This window comes from Camelina sativa, chromosome 12 (assembly GCF_000633955.1).
Source record: "Camelina sativa cultivar DH55 chromosome 12, Cs, whole genome shotgun sequence".
NCBI classification, from domain to species: domain Eukaryota; kingdom Viridiplantae; phylum Streptophyta; class Magnoliopsida; order Brassicales; family Brassicaceae; genus Camelina; species Camelina sativa.
The window spans coordinates 103,984-123,144 of NC_025696.1; the positions used below are offsets into that span (position 1 = coordinate 103,984).

Below are 19,161 nucleotides of genomic sequence, written 5' to 3' on the forward strand. Positions count from 1 at the left end.
TGATAGATTCTGAAAGGATCTAACGGAATCACTGAATGATGCTTCTATATTCAATTAGAATTGCTGAGAATGTAATACAGAGCTTAAGAATCACAAATCAAGAGAGAAGAGCTTAATCTGAATAAAAATGATCAACATTGATCAATCACTCGCTCTCAAGCACATCGCAAGAGAATTAAAACCCAGAATAAGCATAAAGAGTCCTCACTAGATTCAACGGCTCTTATAGCCTACAAAGAATAACCGTAACCCTTCCGCAACAACCCAAGTCAGTCAACTAATTTGACTTGAGTTGACCAGTCAACTCCTTCTCTTCATTTGACTCGTCCTTTGCTGACGTGGCTGATGACTTCTTGCGATAGTAAGCTTGATGAACCTTATCACTTTGTTATGAAGGGAATGGGTGGCAGCTCACTATATCAACAACACACGTCACGTCGTGATAGATAGAAGCAGCTTTGCACAAGTACGCGTGTTTCCTCGGCGTACGTGGGACAATGACATAAGTACTGTATATCTTTGATTGGGTTGAGTTTGGGTGGTGACTAGTTTAGCGCAGTGAGTGTGTAAACTAATAGTATATCCTAATTCCAAGTAAAAGTAAAGACAAAGGTGGGTGAGAGGGTTTACCACATTACCCGGCAAATAGTCCAATAGGGTGCTGGTCGGTGGATGACGTGGCATTGCACCGACTCTCTCCATCACATTCACAGCTGTGCATCCCCCTCGGGCCTTGTTCTTCTAGTTGTCGGTCGGTCCCCTGTTTTTCTTTTTTCTTTTTTATTTTTCATTTGAATCGCCCGTTTACCCACAGTGACTTAACCAATCAAATCTACAAGAACTTTGGCCACTTCTATGTTTTATGTATCTCTCTTTTGGTAACAAAAAATATGTTTATAGCTTAGCTAGTTTTGAAATTAATCAATTGAAGGAATAGTCCATTATGTAGAAGATGAGTCTTATTCATAAATGATAGCTTTACAAAGATATATATAGTTGTACAGAAAGAACATTCTAGACTAAAGAGTATAAACAGAACATTCTATATACAGCATGATACGGAATATTGAGTAATGAAGAGCATATCGCTTGCGTATCAAGGTGTATCCTTAACATGCCCCCTCAAGATGGAGGGCCGGGAGACACTCCAATCTTGTGACGTAAGTGAATGAACGGTGCACGTGTAAGTGGCTTTGTCAAGGCATCGGCGAGCTGATCCTTGGTGTTAACGTGACATACACGAAGCTGTCCTTGCTGAATCTAGCCTCTAACAAAATGATAATCTAAAGCAAGGTGCTTCATGCGGGAGTGAAAAACGGGGTTTGCACAGAGGAAGGTGGCACCAACGTTATCACAGTAAACTGTCGGTATGACACGGATATAGACACCCAGCTCGGTTAAGAGATTACAAATCCAACGAAGTTCTGCAGAGGTATTGGCAATAGCTCTGTATTCGGCTTCAGTGGAAGAGCGAGCAACCGTTTTCTGCTTCTTTGCGGACCAGGAGACAGGATGAGTACCCATGTAAACAATATAGGCGTTTGTTGAAACATAGTCATCCCTGTCGCCTGCCCTATCAGCATCGAAGTAAGCATGGAGAGCAAGGTTATTCTTGGCAGCAAAGAAAAGACCATGAGTTGTTGTTCCCGCTAGATAACGAAGTACCCGTTTTGCAGCTTGCCAGTGTTCTTGAGTTGGGCGGTGCATAAATTGAGACAAGCGGTTGACGGCATAGCTGATATCGAGCCTTGTAAATGAAAGATATTGTAAGCTGCCAACAAGACTGCGATAGTCAGTTCCATCGGGAAGAGGAGAACCGGACTTGAGAGTAAGCTTCGGAGAAGAGGCCATCGGAGTTGCAACGGGTTTGGCATAGAGCATGTTGTAACGCTGAAGTAAGTCGATGATATACTTGCGCTGACAAAGATGCAAACCTTTAACAGTGCGATGAGCTTCAATGCCGAGACAGTAATTAAGCTCCTTTGGATCCTTGACGGAGAATCGATCAGCAAGGGAGTGAAGAACTCGTTGAATGGAGGAATTGTCATTACCAGTGATGAGAATATCGTCGACGTATACTAAGAGATAGACAAACGTCTTGCCGCGTTGGAGGATGAACAGAGAGGTGTCGGTATACCTCAGTTGCTTACCGTCAAGGCATAAACAAGTATAACTAAATGAAGAATCTTTCCTTGCACTGCATTTCTATTGTATTAGGCGTAGACCATTACACATGTCAATAGTTTGTTTGTTACAATTCTGATTTCAGTCAATCAAAATATATTCATTAGGGCATCCTTAATGGGAGAACTTTTTTTCATGTTCTTAGATTAAATTTATAGTGAAAATAATCTAAGATCAGTTGTTAAGATCATAGGTAAAAAAAATGGGGAAACTAATTATGGTGTTCTTAGAATAAAAATGTGATTAACCTTCAATCACAAATGTGATTAACATTACAAAATTTGATTATGAAATGTGATTGTTACTACAAGATTCAACATTATCCGATTGCTACCCACAATTTCAAACACAGAATAAACCATCAGGAGCTCCGAGAGTATCACTTTCAAAGAACAACAAACACCTCTTGCTTGTTTTTTCTTCATAGTTTTGGTGCCTGAACGTTTCCTGCTCTGCTTCATGGGTTTGGATTTCCTCACAGGCACAGGCTGCTTTGATGAGGCTCTGGCCGTGGAACCCGATTCTGTTGATTGGGTCTTTTCCTTGTGAACAGGCTTTTCCTCTTCATGAGATATCTCTCTTGTGTTGGTAGAAGGACCCACGGTGCAAACAATCTTTGTCTTCCTCCTTACTGTCGGCTTCGACCACATCCCTACCGATGTATCACCAAACTGCTGCATCTCCAACAACCTCTCCAGCTGCTCCTCTCTCTAAATCCACATTGAACCAAAACAAAACAAAAAGGAAAAATATATAATCAGCTCACAAAATAATCAATGCACATATGAAATCTACACAAAGCATCAAAACATTCTCAGTAAAACCTAAACCATAGACTTAAAGCTGTCTCATTCAACATCAATTCGAAATAGATAGTTATTAGGAAAAAAAAACAAATTGAAAGACAAAACCCAACACCCAGAAAGACAAAACACATAGCCACATTCAAAAACCATTGTCAATACCAAAAAGCATACTAAGGCTTATTACACATACGTTAGGCACATCCTCAGGAGAAACAGGAATCACTTCAGTCTCAACACGACGCACCACTGATTCACCCAAAAACAAGTAAAGAGAATCTAGCAAAAGTTTGTGTGTGTGCATCAAAAACCAAAATCCACAGGGAGAAGACATGAAAATCCAACACGCAGGGACATGGTCTTTGTTGCTTTAGCCATTTTCTCACCAAACAAGAAATGCCAAGCGAGTAAAACAAGTCCTAACCATAAGCAATTCTGCACAACTAACCTACCACAGATCAAAACTACCTTCGATTTTAACTTTCTTGCAATATCTTCAAGAGGCTGAGCAAGTTTCTGAAAATCATCAGCCTTGGAGAAGAGCATAACCTAACAAAGGATGAAAAAAACGAGTAGCAGATACTAAACCGAAACCTAATTCAATCATAGATAAGCTCAATATAATCGTATAATGATTAATCCCAAATCCTATACTAAACCTAATTCAAAGATTAAAAGAGGAAACGACTGTGACAAACCTTCTCTGTATGACCGGAGATTTGCCCGATAAAGGAGAGGAGGAGACAAAGGCGTTTCGATTTTGATTTTGGTTTCGATTGAGATTTTGGTTTCGATATGCCAAAAGCCCGACAAAGGAAACGACAGAGACAACGATGGAGACAACGATGGAGACAAGGACGGAATAGGACGGAAATAGCTTCTCTCCTTTCGATTTTGGTGTTTCAATTGCCGGAAAACAAAGCTTCGGCGGCGACTATGGCGAGAAAACAAACTCTAGACACGATTTCGATGGAATGAGAGAAATGAAAATATTTCCTTCTCATTTTTTTTTCGACCAATCAGAAGAGAGGAAGAATGTTAGAACGGGCTGAAGATCAGTTCTGAACCAAGATCAATATTTTTGATCTAAGACCACTGTTCAATTTTTTAATATATAATTGGGCTTAGAACAGGGGAAAGTTATTCCGTTAAGGATGGCCTTATACAACAGAACAGATTGGTAACCAAGAAACGTCCATGTGAGAACGACTCTGTCACATCTCCGGCATTGATTACTACATGTGAAGAAGATATCTTCATACTCCTCCTCTCCTATCTCTTTTTTTTCTTTCTATTTCATTGTCGCCGCTATACAAAATTTATAAGATTATGATTTGTCTTTTCTTTTCTTTTTTGGTACAAACAGATTATGATTTGTCTAAGATTCTATACCAACTACTGATTCCTTCCTTTTAAGGATGCATATCAAATTCAAAGAAACACTCATGTCTTCTAGAGCTTAATGCTAAATGGGATTTGGTTTAGGCTAATGTCAAGACTCTAGAACCAGAATAGTATATCTTGATTCTTCTTCTTTTTAAGTTTATTTTAACAAAAGTTACTTTATTTCATATAAATAAAAAATAAAACAAAATAAAAAACTCTACAGGTAAAGCTACAAAATCATAACGGCTAGAATATACAATACCTACCATATTTTTACATTACCCAAACTTAGCCCTCCTATTATTATGCTCATGTTTATGTAAAGCCCATCGTCTGATTCGGCCTATTGAAGCCACTTCAAGCTTATTTTTCTAAATAGTGCCAAAGAAATGTAAACTCTGCTTCTGCTCTCTTTATTGGATAACGTGGACCGTCCACACCGACCATCCATTGGTCGGCGCAACGCAGTGTATTCGGACATGTACTATGTTCTATATTTTACTACTTTCCAAAACAAAAAACAAACCCTTGTTCCGATCAAAGTTGGCCCTTAAAATATAAGGTTTGTACAATTTGCCGGCAACACCTTGGCTAAACACGAACCTAGTGTCAAGTACTACAAATTAACTTGTAATAATAATTTAAAAAAAAAAAAAGCAGAAAATAAAAGCTAGAGCTACTATAAATACAGTGTTGCAGGGCTCTGTGTAACTCATCAGTTCTCAAAGCTTGCAAAGCATAGTCCCGTTGGCAATTAAAAGTGAGAGTTGAATACTTGTTTGCGTTTTCCTAAAAGATGGCGGATCATCTTCGTTCTAGTGAGCAGCAAGAAGCTGATGCTGCAGCCTCCAAAGGCTGTGGGATGTTTGACTTTCTCAAGAAGAAACCCGAAGATGCACACTCTTCCGAGAATGCAGGTGTGATCAAGGAAAAAAAGGAAGAGGAGAAGCCTTCTCTCGCTGAAAGACTCCACCTTTCCGACAGCTCTGTAAGCTTGATTATATATATACACATTAGTTAAGTAGCTGCATAGCCTGCATGAGAAATGTTAGTAACACTTGTTGATGGATGATGTGATATGCATGTATGCAGTCAAGTGATGAGGAAGCGGGTGAAAATGGGGGAAAGAAAGAGAAGAAGAAGAAGAAGAAGGAAGATGCTGCAGATCAATGTGAAACAGAGGAGAAGAAAGGCATCATGGAGAAGATCAAGGAGAAGCTTCCTGCAGGTATAGGTCACCCTGACCAAGCCAAGCCTGAACATGAGGATGGGAAGGAGAAAGGGTTTATGGAGAAGGTGAAGGATAAGCTTCCCGGAGGTGACCATGGGAAGCCTGAACTTGAACCTCATCATGACAACGCCAAGGAGAAAGGGTTTATGGACAAGATCAAAGAGAAGCTTCCTGGTCATAACAATGATGAGAAAAAGAAGGAAACCTAGTTATAATAATTTCCTTTTTTTTTTTTTTTTTTTTTGTACTTTGGTTTTCACCACTTGCTTTTTCATCTTCTTGTATTATTGTCTACCTCGTCGTATTAGTGAAATGCCAGCTTTCTATTTGAAAACTCTTGAATCTTGAAGAAGTCATATTATAACAACATGAGAATTATATATATACACTAGTATTTGTATTTTGCTGATTTTTGCATAGGTGATGAAAGGACGTCTTGAAATTGGACGAACTTCCCAAGTATGATATCTATTTTGTGTTATTATTCATTTTGTATCGTACAAATTAAGTAAATATGCAATGATTGTTTACTATTTAACCGTCAATTTCTTATAAATCTTAGGGTTTATGTATGTTCCTGAGTCTTTTGATTGGATTTTGGACAACGAAACAAAATTGTGAGCTTTAAAAGATTATTTTATTTTACCGTTACTCAAAAAAAAAAATATATATTTTAATATATGACTAATAAGAAACAGACAAGTGTTAAAAAAGACTGAGTAACGTTTCTTTAGCAAGTAACTTAATAAGTAACGGTTCTTCTCTTTCTCTCTTCTTTTTGTATTTTTTAATTAGTTTTTATTAAGAGAAATTGGGAAGAGTAACAACCACTAACGATGGTCTTAGTTATTTTTGTTAAAAAAACATTCTATCAATAGTATAAGTAGCCCGTTAATATATTAAGCCCAATATTTATTTGTTTCCAGAGTAAGCTCGTTAATATACTAAGCCCAATATTATTTGTTTCCAGAGTAAGCCCGTTAATATGAGACTGATTTTTTGGGTTTGATTTGGATTTTCAGAAATGTATAGACTAGTGCTTTGGCAGCGGATGTTCTTTGGATGTGGAGGTAATTCACAGCGACATCATCAGGCTAGGGCTTGAAGACGACGAGGTCACCATCGGGAAATTGATGGACCTGTATGTCAAAGTTGCTCAGCAGCCTAAGGAGGCAACCGTGGTTTTTCACTTAGTTCATACGCCCCACAGGTAAATATAATTTATATCAAAAAGTAAATTATGCAATTAACGTGATTATTTTCTCGATCATCATCTATCAGAACCTTAATTTATTTATGTTACCATTAGATGATGTCACATGGGTTTGAAATTAATATAACAAAATATATTTTATACTTTTAAAGGAGTTTAATAACTTATTGAATTACATAAATATTCTTTTAAACAAGTATCTTTCAAAACATGTACAAAAATTATAAAAAAAATTCCCTCAATTATGGTTTTATAGCTTTCTTAATTCCATCAATATCTTTTCCACTGTCCAAAAAATACAAAAAAACTTACCTATTATTTATTATATTATTTATTCATTATGAAAATAAATATTATTCAATATGATTAATAAAAAACTAAAGACGCTTTTCTGAGATGATTGATGAAGTCATATAGAAAAATCATAAATGATTCATGTATACCAGTATAAGTGATACCAAAACCTAAATTATATATATTTACAATTCACAATAATTTGGTTTTAATAAATTAATATAAATAATAATATAAATGTTAATTAACTATATACTGATAAATGATATATGACTAGAATAATATTAATAAGTGAATAGAAATTGAAAAATAGTTACATAATAATTTCATGTGAATTATTTATCTTAAAATAAATTAAAAATAAAAGCAAAATATAAAATATGCAACATATCTTAAGGATGACAAGTAGAATTAAAATAAAACTATACATTTTGTTCATAATATAGGAATAATATATATGTATATAGTACTAATATCCTCAAAAAAATTAAGAACAATTTAGATGATAGAAAAAAAGTTAAAAACAATAGATATATATATATATATACACACATGTTGAAATTCTTATAAACATAATAGCATATGCTACACACATGTTGAACTCTTACATAAAGTATATAAGAATTACAAAAATGCAATAATTAAATATAAATATCTTTTATTATTTATTCTATTTTAATTGTCATTAATCATTCATTAGAATGCTATTCATACTATGGAACTGAAAAAAATAACATAAACACAAATAAATAATTGCAATTAATTAAAATTTAGTACCTTAAAATATGAATATGATAATAAATACGAGAGTTACAAAATATTTGATAGAATATGTAAGTTAATAAAATATGTGAAAAGTTCACAAAAATAAATTTATTGTGAATAAATAACTGATTTTTTGGTTTGAATATAAAAATATGAAATTACAAATAAATATATATACAGGAACTTCAAGGTAATCAAATTGTAATTTTAAATATACATTTTGTTCTCTCTTAAAACGAAATATGTATTCAGCTATTTTTCTATAAATATTTCTAAATTCTATATAGAAACATATTTTAGTTTATTATAATTAGAGAGAAATTACAAAACAAATTAGTAATCATATTATGTGAATTATTTCTATTAAAATGAAGAAATAAAACAGAAAATTATCATTGGAAATTATAGTTAAAAAGTAGAAGAAAAATTAAACATCCTATAATATATTACTTTGATTCAAATTGTTTTTTTTTACAGATGATAACTCTTTAGGTGATATGTGTCAAGTTCTAGAAAAAAGTTTTAGAATAAATTGTATATTAATATACTTAAGTTTATTATAAATAGAATGAAATTACAAAATAAATTAAATAAATAGAATGAAATTACAAAATAAATTAATAATTATATCATGTTAATTGTTTCTATTTAAGTGAAGAAATAAAACAGAAAATTATTATTGGAAACTAGAATATTATACACAAAAATAGTTGTTTTCTTGTTGAATTATTATTAAAGTATTAAACTGTTAAGGTTTACGTTACTTAAAAAAAATGAAATAATGATGTGAAGCTTGCAAAAAGGATGCAATGGATATGTCATCAAGCTTGATTATTCTTTTTATATTGTAATTTAATTTTCAAATTTCTTTTATTAATCCAACCATCTATATTTTATTATCAGTGAGTTATGTATTATTTTTTATTTAGAATAATATTATGTTTTTTTCTTTTGTCAAATTAATATTAAGATATTTAAGTGTTAAAATTACACTAACTTGAAAAAAGATTATATATGCCAAACTTACGAACCAAAGATGATGCTCAGTTATTTTTCATTGTATTGTAATTTAACATTTAAAATTCTTTTATTAACCCAACTATATAAGATCATATTTTACTTAATGAATGATTTTTTTATTTTTTTATTTAATTAATGATAAATTTTGTATTTATTTCCTTAATTATTATATAATTCTAATATCAGGCATGATGAATATTATAATATATATAGTAGTTTTTTCTTTTGTCAAATTAATATTAAGATATTTAAAAGTTAAAAATCACATTAACTTAAAAAAAGATTGAACAAGTGATGTCAAACTTACGACCCAGACAAAATGCAATGGATAGGACACCAAGCTCGGTTATTCTTCATTGTATTGTAATTTAACACTTAAAAATTCTTCTATTAACCCAAATATATAAGATCATGTTTTACTTAATGAATAAATTTTGTACTTATTTCCTTAATTATTATATAATTCTAATATCATGCATGGTGAATATTCTTATAGTAGTTTTTTTCTTTTGTCAAATTGATATTAAGATATTTAAGTGTTTCAATTACATTAACTTGAAAAAAGATTAGACAAATGATGCCGAACTTACAAACCAAAGACGATGAAATGAATAGGACACCAAGCTCGGTTATTCTTCATTGTATTGTAATTTAACACTTAAAATTCTTTTATTAACTCAACTATATAAGATCATGTTTTACTTAATGAATAAATTTTGTATTTATTTCCTATTTTAATATCATGCATGGTGAATTCTTATAGTAGTTTTTTTTTCTTTTGTTAAATTAATATTAAGATATTTAAGTGTTTAAATTACATTAACTTGAAAAAAGATTGAACAAGTGATGCCAAACTTACGAACCAAAGACGATGTAATGGATAGGACACCAAGCTTGGTTATTTTTCATTGTATTGTAATTTAACACTTAAAATTCTTTTATAACCCGACTATATAAGATCATATTTTACTTAATGAATGATTTTTGCATTTTGTATTTAATTAATGATAAATTTTGTATTTATTTCCTTAATTATTATATAATTCTATTATCAGGCATGGTGTATATTATATATAGTAGTTTTTTCTTTTTTCAAATAAATATTAAGATATGTAAGTGTTAAAAATCACATTAACTTGAAAAAAGATTGAACAAGTGATGCCAAACTTACGAACCAAAGACGATGTAATGGATAGGATACCAAGCTCGGTTATTCTTCATTGTATTGTAGTTTAACACTTAAAATTCTTTTATTAACCCAACTATATAAGATCATGTTTTACTTAATGAATAAATTTTTGTATTTATTTCCTTAATTATTATATAATTCTAATATCATGCATGGTGAATATTCTTATAGTAGTTTTTTCTTTTGTCAAATTAATATTAAGATATTTAAGTGTTAAAGAATCACATTAATTATTATTATATAATTCTAATATCATGCATGGTTAATATTCTTATAGTAGTTTTTTCTTTTGTCAAATTAATATTAAGATATTTATTAAGTGTTAAGAATCACATTAACTTGACAAAAGATTGAACACGTGATGCCAAACTCGATTATTCTTCATTGTATTGTAATTTAACACTTAAAATTCTTTTATTAACCCAACTATATAAGATCATGTTTTACTTAATGAATAAATTTTGTATTTATTTCCTTAATTATTACATAATTCTAATATCATGCATGGTGTGAATATTCTTATAGTAGTTTTTTTCTTTTGCCAAGTTAATATTAAGATATTTAAGTGTTTCAATTACATTAACTTGAAAAAAGATTGAACAAGTGATGCCAAACTTACGAACCAAAGACGATGCAATGGATAGGACACCAAGCTCGGTTATGCTTCATTGTATTGTAATTTAACACTTAAAATTCTTTTATTAACCCAACTATATAAGATCATGTTTTACTTAATTAATAAATTTTGTATTTATTTCCTTAATTATTATATAATTCTAATATCATGCATGGTGAATATTCTTATAGTAGTTTTTTTCTTTTGTCAAATTAATATTAAGATATTTAAGTGTTTCAATTACATTAACTTGAAAAAAGATTGAACAAGTGATGCCAAACTTACAAACCAAAGACGATGCAATGGATAGGACACCAAGCTCGGTTATTCTTCATTGTATTGTAATTTAACTTTTAAAATTCTTTTATTAACCCAACTATATAAGATCATGTTTTACTTAATTAATAAATTTTGTATTTATTTCCTTAATTATTATATAATTCTAATATCATGCATGGTGAATATTCTTATAGTAGTTTTTTTCTTTTACCAAATTAATATTAAGATATTTAAGTGTTTCAATTACATTAACTTGAAAAAAGATTGAACAAGTGATGCCAAACTTACGAACCAAAGACGATGCAATGGATAGGACACCAAGCTCGGTTATGCTTCATTGTATTGTAATTTAACACTTAAAATTCTTTTATTAACCCAACTGTATAAGATCATGTTTTACTTAATTAATAAATTTTGTATTTATTTCCTTAATTATTATATAATTCTAATATCATGCATGGTGAATATTCTTATAGTAGTTTTTTTCTTTTGTCAAATTAATATTAAGATATTTAAGTGTTTCAATTACATTAACTTGAAAAAAGATTGAACAAGTGATGCCAAACTTACGAACCAAAGACGATGCAATGGATAGGACACCAATCTCGATTATTCTTCATTGTATTGTAGTTTAACACTTAAAATTCTTTTATTAACCCAACTATATAAAATCATATTTACTTAATGAATAAATTTTGTATTTATTTCCTTAATTATTATATAATTCTAATATCATGCATCTATACTAGTATTTTTGCAGCAGTTTTTGCTCAAAAATACTAATAAGGAAAGTTTTAGCAATTAATGCTACTAATGCAATTAATTCTGTCGACCTCTAAAAATTTTATATAGACCTCTTATTATTTTATGGGCCTCTTGATAATTCATAATTTAAGGGCCTCCATTTATTTATGTTGTAGACAAAACAATGTCCAAAATTTCATAGGATCCGCGAAAATATACTTTTTTGCTAATAATCTAGACAAAATTTCCGGAAAATGAATTTGTAGACAAAATTTTCGAAAAATTACATTGCAATAACTACGACATAAATGATATTCTCAATTGCCAGAATGATTCTGAATACAAATGAGAAGACTCTTGATTTATCATGCATTCAAACTTTAAAAACTTTTATTTGGTTTATTTAAAACTTTAAAGATTTTAAAGATTTTAAAACTTTTATTCCTTATTTTAAAGATTTTTAAAAGGTTAAATATGAAAAATATTTAAAACTTTTAAAAAGTTAAATATGATAAATATTATACCGTAGATACACAATAAATATTAAAAGTTAAGATGTAGTGTGAGTTAAAATATCTCGGGACGGGGTTATATAGCGGGACGGGTTTTATCGATATCAGTAATTCGGTGTTACACGGGTAAAACATCATTTCATTATTTTGTTAACACTGTCAATATCAGAAAATAGACATATTTAATTAAATTTAAATAAATATTATATAAAAAATAAATTATATTGCGGTATTATATAGTTTTTTTTACAATTATTATATAATTATAACATATTTAACCAACAAATATAATTTATAATTTTAATATTTTAATTATAAATAATTTTGTCTCACGGTGTACCGCGGGTCCTAATCTAGTGGTGAATATTCTTATAGTAGTTTTTTTCTTTTGTCAAATTAATATTAAGATATTTAAGTGTTTCAATTACATTAACTTGAAAAAAGATTGAACAAGTGATGCCAAACTTACGAACCATAGACGATGCAATGGATAGGACACCAAGCTCAGTTATTCTTCATTGTATTGTAATTTAACACTTAATTTTTTTTTATTAACCCAACTATATAAGATCATGTTTTACTTAATAAATAAATTTTGTATTTATTTCCTTAATTATTATGTAATTCTAATATCATGTATGGTGAATATTCTTATAGTAGTTTTTTCTTTTGTCAAGTTAATATTAAGATATTTAAGTGTTTCAATTACATTAACTTGAAAAAAGATTGAACAAGTGATGCCAAACTTACGAACCAAAGACGATGCAATGGATAGGACACCAAGCTCGGTTATTCTTCATTGTATTGTAATTTAATACTTAAAATTCTTTTATTAACCCGACTATATAAGATCATATTTTACTTAATGAATGATTTTTGTATTTTGTAGTTAATTAATGAATAAATTTTGTATTTATTTCCTTAATTATTATATAATTCTAATATCATGCATGGTAAATGTTGTGTGACTTACCTGAATCAAGTAGACCGAATGAGAAAACCCGAAGCACTCTTTACGCGCATCCAAATCCAAATAGACCTGCAATTTTTCCATGAGATGCATAAATAGATGTTTTGATAGTATATTACATGAACTTTAAAAAGCATATACCAAAACTGAAAACAAAAGAAACAGACCAAATTAAACTGTGCATGGAAGATATATATGAGACGTCCTAAAAAAAACAATTCTTCATTCGTTAATTAATACATATCATCATCATCCTTATTTCTCTCATTCGATAACATCTAAAGTGTGTGTGATACTTAAATTCAATCATCATCATTATTTATTATTTCTCCTAGCCTACTGATATAATATAACACGTCAACACATATTACATCCTATATACTCATTCATATACATACATCAACATCGATATACCCTACACATAATAAGCTCACACAAATCGATACAAAATATACATACATAGTTCATCCTACTGACTAGAGAAATCATCAGTAGTAGTTTAAGTAGAGAATTGGTGAGAGTCAAACGTACCTCAATCAAATTATGGAAACAGAAGAAACCAACCCCCTTCACTTCACCAGTTTATTATTGTATATTGCAACCTACAAAATAAAATTCAATATTGCAAATTAATAATCGATCACACGCATGATAGTGTATATAAACGAATTTTGAAAATCTATATAAAAATTAATAATCGACATGGGAAGAAAATTAAAAGAATCGCTCACCACAAATTTGATCTAGAGAAGAGTTTGAAGATCCAGATAAAAATTAAAGAGTATCTCTCTATCAACTTGAACCGGAGACCCTACCGGAGAACGGTGACGTTATTTGATCAAGGCGAGACCTTTAGTTGCTTAGCTTGCTTGCACCCGATCTGAAACCATCAGAATAAACAACTAAAGTCAGAAAGAATGAACGAAGACCCTAAACTATAGCTTGAATCAAATACTACAGTGAGAGAGATAAAGATAAGAGAGAACGAACCTCTGGGAGCGTTGATAGATCGGACCGGAGCTTAGCATATTCACCAAAACACCCAGAAATAATACCACCGCAGCCATAATGAAGAAGAAACAATGTATTTAAGAAACAGAGGATTTAGGACTCAAGTAAGATAGAGAAACAGAGAGGTTTTTTCTTTCTTTCTCCTAGTTTTGATATTGAGAAGACGATCAAGAACCGTATTTAATTAAAGAAGTAAGGGGTTAATTAATTAATTAAATTTATCTTTTAGTCTACAAAAATATTACCGTTACATACATACACTGTTACACCGTTTTAAAAAAGTTACCGTTCATATTTGTTGACTTGTTGTAAAAAGGAAAACCACCAGTCACACCGAACGGGATTAAACCAAAGTTAGCCTTCCCTTGACTAATGACTGATTCGGTCTTTTTATTGAAATTTGAAACCCTTAATTTGTGGTTACTATATTAGCATGGACCACAACGTCCCAATCCCAATCCATGATCGTGTTATAACCCAACCAATCTCATTGGCTTAGCTGGTTTTGTCCATTACGATTTTAGCTTAGCAAATTTGTAATAAAAATATTATACTATTATATAACCTTTTCGAGTAAAAAAAAAAAAAAAACGATATACAATTATACTTCCAACGTACTCTCAAAGGTCACACCAGGAACAATCAGAGCAACAAGAACAATGGAGTCTGCTAAACCTAACCCCGATGGCTACCAAAATATATTGATGATGCGTCATGGTGATCGCATTGACAAAATCGATCCACTCTGGCTCGATACAGCCGCAAGACCATGGGATCCTCCACTCGTTCAAGACGGTATGGTTCGAGCGTTTCAATATATAGATTTCAAAAAGATATGAATGTTCCAATCAACACAATTTTAGGGTTTAGGGTTGTACATTTTCATAAATAATCATTTTAATGATTCATCACGATTTTTCAGAAAATATCCAAAAGGTACGATTGAAAAAACACAACTGTTTATCGCATTTTCCAAAAGATACGATTGAAAAATACAATTGTTGATTGCATTTTTTCAGATTGTTATTATTATATAGATTATGATTAAAAAGTAGATAAAAAATTGGACATCTTATAATAACTTTGATTCAAGTTGTTTTTTTTTTTACAAATAATAACTATTTAGGTGACAAGTGTCATGGAATAAAATTTTAGAATGAATTTTTTTATTATATAAAGATATCCAAACCCTCAAACTAATAAATTATCTGAAAACATTTTTGTTTTCATCTCGTAAATTGTAATGAAAAAGAAAGACATGACGGCATGCTGCTGTTAACAACGTAGAGTTGCGTGGCTACTACAGGCTACAGCTTATTATTCAGCTTATTATTTATAGGTTTCGTTTTCTAAATTTTTTGTTGTTGTTGTAATGGCATCTCCAAGAGATATTTTAAAAATGAAGTATGCAAACTTAAAAAATGAAATATGCAAACTTCAAAAATGAAGTATGAAGCTTTTTTTCTCCAAGAGTATACTTCATATATGAAGTTTTTAAAATAAGTATTTTACATAATAGTCTTTATATTATTCATAATTACTTTAAAATCATAAAACTTTTATAAATAACTCCAAAACATACATAAAAATGTTAATTTTAATATTTTATAATATATAATACATTAAAACATATAATATTGTATAACTCTATAACATATAATATTTTATAACTTTATAATACAATAAACATATAATATTTTATAACTCTAAAACATACATTAAAACTTTTATAATATTAATATTTTAAAATTTCTTTAAAACATATTTAATTAATTTTATATGTAACAATTAAATTAATAAGAATATATGTGAAATACTTTGAAGTGATAAAATTTTAGGACTAAAATGATTAGAAAAACATAATTTATGAGATTATTTATGATGTACATCAATCTAGGGATTGAAATGCAAAAAAAAAAAGATGAAACTTTAAATTTGGAGTTTTGAACAATGATACTTCAAATATGGAGTGTTACTGTTCAAAACTCCAAATTATGAAGTATTGAAGTGTTACTGTTCAAAACTCCAAATTATGAAGTATTGAAGTATCTCTTGGAGATGCCCAAAGCAGGAATGAAACCCATGCATAATCTATGAGCAGGCAGGAACGCTTCTGCACTGTTGGGTGTTGGTAAGTTTTAGGCTGGAAAAAAATAATTGAGGGCCCAAAACGGCCCGTTTAATAGATATCAGAGAAAACGGGAAAGAAAAGTCAAAGAGGAAGGAGCAGAGTAGTAGACACGGAGAGAGTCTGAGTCTTTTTTGAGTATGAAAGTGAAGAAAAAGAGATAGACAGAGAGACGTCTCTCACGGGAAGAAGACAGTCTGTGACTTTTGTGAGTTTCCAGCTGTTGGGTGATAGCGTTGTTATCAGATGATAGATCATTTTACCTCATTGCATTTGCTTAAAGCACCAAGTAAACTAATAATCACTTATGTTCAAGCATTTGGAGTTACCAATCCAACATCAATTAATTTTACGGTCAACATCGCCAATCACACACACACGCATATGGCGCCGGATGACAATTTTTGTATTTTGACATCTATTTTTATGAAGTTGACCTTTGAAAATTTGTGCTACTTAATGAAACATATAATACACAACACATGCTGTATATGTATGTATAAATTTATAGACGCCAACCCCAATCCAACTCAGCAAAATCTTCATCCATACACATTTACGCGCTTAACTCTTTTATTTTTAAGTTTTGTCTCTTTCTCCAATCATCATCAACTCTTCTTCTTATAATTAGTTTAAGATATAAAAAGTCTTATTTTGTGAACTATTAAAACGACCGATATTCCTTTCTAATTCCAGCATAGTAATAATGCATACTAATATATATAGTACTATACAATAAACTGTTTCATCACATTTCTACGCGTACAATTCAATCGGCTTGCTAGTTATATAATAAATTAAGTAGTAGGTGGGGCCTTACATTTACAGGTTGAATAAAACACGGAATTAGCTGATTAGAAAAAGCTAGCTTCCCATCCCATTTTTGGGTCTTTAAATACGTCACCGAGTCATTTGTTCGGTTACTACAAACTTTTAAGCTTTCTCTTCCAAGCTTGTTCTTCTTCCTCATCGTCAAGATTCACGATATATAGGGCAATAGATAGAGAGAGAGAGAGAGCAAGTATGGGGTGGTGGCTAAACGGCGGCGTCTGGACTATGATGATGACAATGACCATCATTTCTTTTGCTCATGCTGAAGATCCCTACCGTTTTTTCGACTGGAGGGTCACTTACGGCAACATTTCTCCACTTGGCATTCCTCTTAAGGTACATTTTTTTCTTTCCAATATCAACAAAATATGTATATATATATGGTTTCTTGTTTTTTTTTTTCTTTTTCTGTTTGATGTGATCGATCATGCTTCAATTATATTTATTACACGACGCAGGGAATCTTGATCAATGGACAATATCCAGGACCCGATATTTACTCAGTCACCAATGACAATTTGATCATCAATGTTCACAATGAGCTCGACGAACCCTTTCTCTTATCTTGGTACGTACCATCTATATTCCCCCTTCTTTACCATCTAATTTCTCTTAGCATTCTATATATATCAATATGTGTATTTTAATGTTATATTTAATGAAATATTGGAGTAATTTGCTAATTGGTATGAGGGGAGCCAATTTGCATGCACTTGTAGTGTCGTTTCTTCACAATCTTTCTTGTTTAGTTAGGTATTATTGGCGAACACGTCAAGTTTTCATGTTAATTATAATATCAATGAATTAATAAAAAATACAAAAATGGTAAATACTAATGAAGGAACGGAGTGCAACTGAGGAAGAATTCTTACCAAGATGGAGTGTATGGGACGACTTGTCCAATCCCACCGGGCAAAAACTACACTTATGCAATCCAAGTCAAAGACCAGATTGGTAGTTTCTTCTACTTCCCTTCCCTCGCCGTTCACAAAGCTGTCGGTGGTTTTGGCGGTTTCCGTATTCTCAGTCGCCCTCGCATCCCCGTCCCTTTCCCCGAACCTGCTGGAGATTTCACCTTCCTAATCAGTGATTGGTTTGAGCGTGACCACAAGGTATTTTAATATATATATATTTTTTTTGATTAATGTAATTGTTATATGTTCAATTCGGACCATAACTAAATGCACATCCAGACTTTGAAGGCACTTTTGGATAGAGGACACAAGCTACCTTTGCCTCAAGGGGTTTTGATCAATGGCCAAGGAGTCAGTTTTTCTTCTTCTCTCACCGTCGAGAAAGGTTTATCTTAATAAAATCCTAAGTTATTTAATACATACTTTGGTCAAGAAGAAGAGCATTATCTCATATAGATATATTTGTTTGTGGAACAANAAATGGATGATTTAGGGATATATTCTATTTTAATATATTAAGTTCTTTAATTCTTTTATATATCTATAGCGAGGTATATGTTTAAATAAATTTTAATTATGTACACCCAAATNTTGAGGGAACACATACAGTCCAGTCCATGTATACCTCACTCGACATTCACGTTGGACAGTCTTACTCTGTCTTGGTCACCATGGACCAACCTGACAAAGACTATGACATTGTCGTCTCCACAAAATTTGCCGCCAAAAAGCTTTTGGTCTCATCCACTATCCACTACTCCAACTCAAGACATAACAAAACATCTCCTTCTGTCCACGTTGAACCACCACCACCTGCCGATGAACTAGATTGGTCTATCAAACAAGCCCGGTCCATTAGGACAAATCTAACTGCGTCTGGGCCAAGGCCTAACCCTCAAGGCTCATATCACTATGGTCGAATCAAAATCTCTAGGACTTTAATATTGGAAAGCTCAGCGGCACTTGTGCATAAGAAGCAACGCTACGCCATAAACGGAGTGTCGTTTGTAGCTGCAGATACTCCGCTTAAGCTTGCGGATTACTTTAAGATCAAAGGCGTTTTTAAAGTGG

General features: G+C 31.3%; 2 protein-coding genes, 1 long non-coding RNA gene and 1 pseudogene across 3 annotated transcripts; 2 read left to right on the forward strand and 2 right to left on the reverse strand.

Moving 5' to 3' along the window:
* On the reverse strand, positions 1,261–2,504 carry LOC109127887 (uncharacterized mitochondrial protein AtMg00810-like). The gene is made up of 2 exons (XM_019233444.1): positions 2,490–2,504; positions 1,261–2,145 (listed from the first exon to the last, which is right to left on the reverse strand). The coding sequence occupies exons 1-2, from the start codon at positions 2,502–2,504 to the stop codon at positions 1,261–1,263; spliced, it is 900 nt and encodes a 299-aa protein (XP_019088989.1).
* On the forward strand, positions 4,940–5,930 carry LOC104729147 (dehydrin ERD10-like). The gene is made up of 2 exons (XM_010448046.2): positions 4,940–5,361; positions 5,466–5,930. Exons 1-2 carry the CDS (start codon positions 5,170–5,172, stop codon positions 5,811–5,813), a joined length of 540 nt encoding a protein of 179 aa, XP_010446348.1. The 5' UTR covers positions 4,940–5,169; the 3' UTR covers positions 5,814–5,930.
* On the reverse strand, positions 13,190–14,082 carry LOC104729148. The gene is made up of 3 exons (XR_002034605.1): positions 13,938–14,082; positions 13,738–13,808; positions 13,190–13,275 (listed from the first exon to the last, which is right to left on the reverse strand). It is a non-coding gene; the product is annotated as an uncharacterized LOC104729148 (long non-coding RNA).
* LOC104729149 overlaps positions 17,249–19,161 on the forward strand; it is a 5,806-nt pseudogene continuing 3,893 nt past the window's right edge.

Excerpts from the sequence above, each read along its gene's own strand:
- LOC104729147 (XM_010448046.2), top strand. The coding sequence starts at position 5,170 with ATGGCGGATCATCTTCGTTCTAGTGAGCAGCAAGAAGCTGATGCTGCA. Across the intron at positions 5,362-5,465 it reads TCCACCTTTCCGACAGCTCT|TCAAGTGATGAGGAAGCGGG; the intron begins GTAAGCTTGATT and ends GCATGTATGCAG.